A 5574-nucleotide genomic window follows, 5' to 3' on the forward strand; every position below is an offset into this window, starting at 1 on the left:
CAAGAGTTTCTGGTTCAAACCAGTCAAATGTGTTTATTATGATTCCTTTTGCTTCTGAGAAGGCTGGAGCATTTGAAACTATATGTGCTGTAAAGAGATGATTTGGGTCAAAGAATGGTGGGGGAATGCTTGATATGGACAGAGGGGTCAGTCCTGGGATATTGACTTCAAAAGAACTGCTACTAAGTTTAGCAGGCTCTGAAGTGAGTATTGGAAGATATGCCATAAGAGAAAAAAATCTGACTGAGGTGGTGGAGACAATATAGTTGGGAATGGCAAGATCAGCAGCAAATTGTGTGATACTAGAAGCTAAAGAGAAGTCAGAAAAGATGGCAGAGAAAGATGGAGATGCAGATGATAACAAAGGATGGAGAAGATGGGCATGGCGGCTGATGGCTGCAAATTGGAGAAAGAAAGGGTCATCAGTGCTGGAATTGGAGTGGTGGGAGGGAGTGATTTGGTAGTTGATATGCTTGAGTTGTGGATGGGTGGAAAGGAACAAGGAAGTGTAAGTGGATTCTGTAGCAGACACTGTTGGATGGGCTGTGAATAGAGTGACCATACAGTTCTTGGATAACAGCATGGAAGCAATCCTGAGGAAGGGGGTCAAGTGACCCATTCCAGCACTTGGAAAGAGGGCTATGTGGGGAGGAGTTTGGGAACCAATGTTGTCTGCCATTGTTGGTGGTAAAGACTAAAGAGGTTTGTCTGTAGATTGACTCCTACTCCTTGCCTTGGATGATAGAGTTGATTTTTGTTATCAATTGGTGGTAGGGATATGATATGAGTAGATAGATAGATTTCTTGGTGAAGCATATGCTTCATGTGAAACAATCTTAACCAAATGCTTCAGTCTTCACCAACTAGTGAAGACGCAGTGGCCAACATTGTATGAGAAGTTTTTAAATGGTCAGTGTCACTGACTTTTGGGCTTTAAGTAATTACCTGTAAGCTGTAATGCATAGGGCAAAAAATGATTAGTTGTTTTTTGAATTGTTTACTGAATTATTTGTCTTTCACTCTACTACATGCATTTATTAAAATTAAGATATATTATATATACTTGTTGATAATATTAAAATTTAGATTTATAGTAAAGTAAATAGGTACATTTTGTATTATATAGGAATTGATGCAAGACTTTTGACGATCAGTTTATATAAGAATTGTTGTTGAGAATGCAGGAAAGAGAGAGGAGAAATAAAAAGTGGAATTAAGAATGGAGTGGGTCTGACTATCATTGGTGATGACATTAATTTTTATTATATGAATTGTGTTTCACAATGAACGTACACATTTTTCAAAAACCTACTCATCAGATCTACAAAAAGTTTGAGCTTCTTAAATTGTTGAAATTAAAAAGTGGCAAAAGTAAAATAATCATACAATTTTATGTTATTGAAAAAGGGATTGATAGAGTGTCAAAAAAGAAAAGAAAAAGGGATTGATAGTGAACTTTCAAAATCAATCCAGATTTTGCCGCAACAAAAGAAAATGAAAAGAATTAAAAATTCAGTCATTGATTACTCTTCGTGGAAGAATTAATAGGGTCACATTCAACCCATATAGAAGTTCCCAAAGGAAAAAAATAATAATTAAAAAAAAAAAAAAATCAAACATAGCTATAAAAATCAACATCATGAATATATGTGAGTGAGTAGATTGGAAGGAAAAGAAATGTTTGCTGGAAAAAATGAAGAAGAAGAGTGTGAGTGTTATGTATGAGTAATGAAAACGTGACCGTATCGTATCATCCATCCAAAACGCTATCCGTTTAGTGCTGCAGCTTGCTTACCAACACAAAACCCCCTCACTCACTCACTCACTCACATGATTTTTTTCTGCTTCATCTCTCTCTCTCTCTCTCTCTCTGTGTTACTTCTTTCTTGGCGCCAAATTCTTCAGACTCTGTGTCTCTGTGTGAGAGAGAGAGAAAGCAATAATAAGAAATGAGCAAAAGCCTCCTAGTCCGTACATCACTGAGTTCGCTGCGACTCCTCCGAAATTCGTCCTCCATCTCCAGCTCCTTCTCTTCTCTTCTCTCTCTTCTTCCGAATCCTCCTCATCAAGGTAATCTCTTTCTCTATTATCATATGATTTGAAATTCATTTTGTTAATTTGACATTATGAATTTAATTATTAGGGCTCAGAATCGTTCTTCCCTACAACTACAAAATAGTTGCTTCAACTTCAAGACCTTGTTCTCATGTTGCTGCTGCCTCTTGTTCTTCCTCTGAATCTGAGTCTGAGTCTGAGATCAACGATGACCCCTCCAAAGTCGAACACCTCCTCTCAAACCCAGACGACGTCGCACGCCTCATGAAGATGGAGCGCCGCTGTGATCAGAATGCCAATGCCGATGGAGGCCGCAGCCGCAGCCGCTGGTTCCCATACCTTGACGAGTTCAGGTGTGGGGCCCAATGCCTGAACAGCGCCGAGGTTCTGGAGGCTCTCAGTCCCCACATTTTGGACATGAGGAAGGACAAGTTTCGCAATGTCGTCACCAACCGCACCTATTCCCTCTGCTTGGTCGTTGAAGGTCTCTGTGATTTCGGCAATGTCTCCGCCACTTTTCGCTCTGCCGACGCCCTCGGTTTCCAGTCTGTCCATGTCGTCTCTTGCGATTCCAAAAGGTAAGCAAGTTTTTGTTTTGTTTAGGAATATCATTGATTGTTTTTGTGCTTATCATTAGTTAACTATTTTTTTTTTCTTTCTCCTTTCTTCTTAAACCATATAAAAAGGCATGTTTGATGTCACTTGGTGGGTTTTATGAAATTGCATTTGCCTCCTGTTTTAAAATAAAATGAAACCTTCTTTTTCATTTGTATTGATGATGGTTGCAATTATTTTGTCATGGTACGTTTAATTATTGAATATTTTGATCCAAAACTACTTTTATCTCTTTGCCAACAACACCTTCATTCTTGTTCCAGGTATAAAGATAACCGCCATGTTAGCATGGGTGCGGAGAAATGGTTGGACATTGAACTTTGGAGCTCCATCCATGAGTGCTTTAAAGTTCTTAAGTCACGTGGTTATCGAATTGCAACTACGCATGTGGGAATGGATGCGGTACTGATTAATCTTTCTGCAGTGCTTTCAATAATTACAATCACGTACTGAAATCTAAGCCCATCTTGTGTTTGGCTGACTCTTTCATCTATGTATGCTTAGGTATCCATTTACGACATGGATTGGTCACACCCAACTGCGATAGTTGTTGGAAATGAGAACAGGTGATTACCTTCTGTTGCAGCAATTTTTATTCTCAAAATTATGATGTAAATTATAATTTTAACCTTTTAGTTTTTTGCTTTTAGTTTCAGCTGATGTTCTAATTTAAGCCCTCACCAATGAGCTTTAAGTCTTTAACTCAAATGGCATTTCCTTTATTTGAAACTACAAAGTAAGGTCTCACTAGTACTAACTTTTAGCAGTCCAAAAAAATCAGTGTTTTGTTAAAGACATCTGACATAGGACAGATTGGGGATTCTGTTTATGGTGCAGTTGCCATAAATTGAGGATTTATAGTTTAGAGTTTTGAAAAGAAAGGTTAGGGGTTCAAAGAATGACTAGGGTTTTGGCAGGAAAAGAAACAAGTTTATTATAAGGTTGTACAAGAGGTATGAAGAAATTGAGATTGATTCTGTCCCCCAGTTATGGATAATATGCATGAATAAGAGCATAAATAGCTTGTTTGAAACTGATATTGAGACTGGCTTTATTCATAGATTGTTAACAGTCATGTGGATAGTGTGTGTGTGAACAGTACAGTACTAGCAAACTATGCTTGTGCATGAAAAAAGAAGAATAAGAAAAAAGGGACTTATTTTTAAACCAAGAATGCTTCTTACTTCGTAACTCCAAGGGGTAGCACAATTGATTGGGAACCACGCCTCATGAGACTGGGGTCGCTAGTTCCAATCTCCTTTTCTCCTTCCTCTTGGGGCCAAAATTTACTTATCAAAAAAAGACAATGAATGCTTCTTACATGGCTTTACCTTACTCTTAGGCTTCCAAAGAGGATTTTTCTTCTCTAGCCGTGCAATTGTTTGACCCTTACCCTTTTTTCTTTGAAATATATTCTGAGTTTTTGATAATCTCTATTCTCATTGAATGTGACAAGTCCTACAGATGCACTTTAGTGACGGGCTACTATGTTGTGCACAAGAAAGATAGCCTACATCATTTAATTTTTAAGTCTGCTTGGCCTCAAGATAGTCATTTCTTTCATATTTTCTTGCAAATTATAGTTTTCTGAAATCTGTATTAATCGTTGAGATTGGCTACTCTCTGCTTCCAGGGGGATAAGTGATGAGGCTCTGGAGTTGTCAGATTTGCATTGCAGTATTCCAATGAAAGGTATGGTGGACTCTTTCAATGTTTCAGTTGCTGCTGGCATCCTCATGCACCACGCTGTTTGCGACAGAACATCACGACTGGTAATGGCTATTCTGTGCACTCAGCAGCAGAGTAGAGAAAATCAGGCTGTTTCTTATTTTGAAAATGAGTTCATGACTGTTATTTTATGCTGACTAATCATTTTATCTTAAAATCAGTTCAAATATATTTAGTATCCATATTTAATGAACCTGTGGCTGATGCCCTGGCAGTTAGCATATTTTCAAAGCTTCCATACTAAAACTCAATGGCTCATAGCTATTTAACCTGGTTAAAAATCCTAGTACATTTGTGAGGAAATCCATGAGAGAAACCGAATTATTAAATATGTTTACCTATGTCCAAATCTTGCTGGAGTATCTGCTTTGTCTTTTTAAACATACTAGCGGCGTGCTCAATATTTTCAGTAGCCTGTTGGGATCATCGTTGTAAGGGCAAAGCCAGGCTAACTGTTGAGTGAATAAGTTCATAGTGAAGAACTTCAATATCTATGTCATCAAATCACTTTTGCATGGTAGTTATGTTAAGCTGCAGATTCTGTATCTGCATTCCATTTTCAATTTTCAGAATTTAATAAATGCTGCACCATGTTTGCAGGGCTGTCCTGGTGATTTGACCTCAAAAGAAAGCCAAATTTTGCTTGCAGAGTTCTCTTTGCGTCATAGCAAGAGTGCGCTTAGCATTGCTCACGAATATGCCAAGCGAAAGGCAGTTATGTGCACACCTAAGCTGTGATAAAAAATTTCCAGTTCAACCATTTAAGAAATTCTGCAGAAAAAGACTTCAAAATAGTTGCAAGGAATTCAAAATGGTACTCTTTTAGCCATCCTGGAGGCAGAAGTAATTTTCTTGACAAATCTTTGTATGATGTGACCGCTCAGGTGAGAAAAGGTAATATGGGGGCTTACTTACTGGAAAGGCACAACCTTGGGGACAAGGATTCTGATGCAAAGGCCAAGGATTGCCCATTTTGGTTATAAAATTATTAGGGAAATATATGTTGCCAAGTGAGTTTTGCATGTTCTCTTTCTTATATTAAACTTCCATGTTCAGAGTTGTCGTATGCATTTACCTCATCCTATAGCTCAAAAAAGTGTCATCATTCGTCAACATAGTTCACCTTGATCTGGTAGCCATCTCTGTTCTGGTTGATTTGTATCCTAAATGCAATGA

General features: G+C 38.0%; 1 protein-coding gene across 1 annotated transcript; it reads left to right on the plus strand.

The window, feature by feature from the left end:
- Positions 1-1678: 1678 nt before the first annotated feature.
- Positions 1679-4718, plus strand: LOC115975582 (23S rRNA (guanosine-2'-O-)-methyltransferase RlmB-like). The gene is made up of 5 exons (XM_031096426.1): positions 1679-2070; positions 2144-2633; positions 2934-3072; positions 3175-3236; positions 4304-4718. The coding sequence occupies exons 1-5, from the start codon at positions 1950-1952 to the stop codon at positions 4533-4535; spliced, it is 1044 nt and encodes a 347-aa protein (XP_030952286.1). The 5' UTR covers positions 1679-1949; the 3' UTR covers positions 4536-4718.
- Positions 4719-5574: the final 856 nt, after the last annotated feature.

Source organism: Quercus lobata, chromosome 2 (assembly GCF_001633185.2).
Source record: "Quercus lobata isolate SW786 chromosome 2, ValleyOak3.0 Primary Assembly, whole genome shotgun sequence".
In the NCBI taxonomy this organism is placed as follows: Eukaryota; Viridiplantae; Streptophyta; class Magnoliopsida; order Fagales; family Fagaceae; genus Quercus; species Quercus lobata.

Bases quoted from the DNA above. Each gene is read 5' to 3' on its own strand.
- LOC115975582 (XM_031096426.1), top strand. From the start codon at position 1,950: ATGAGCAAAAGCCTCCTAGTCCGTACATCACTGAGTTCGCTGCGACTC. The intron at 2,634-2,933 runs GTAAGCAAGTTT...TTCTTGTTCCAG, and splicing joins GTCTCTTGCGATTCCAAAAG to GTATAAAGATAACCGCCATG. The intron at 3,073-3,174 runs GTACTGATTAAT...ATGTATGCTTAG, and splicing joins CGCATGTGGGAATGGATGCG to GTATCCATTTACGACATGGA.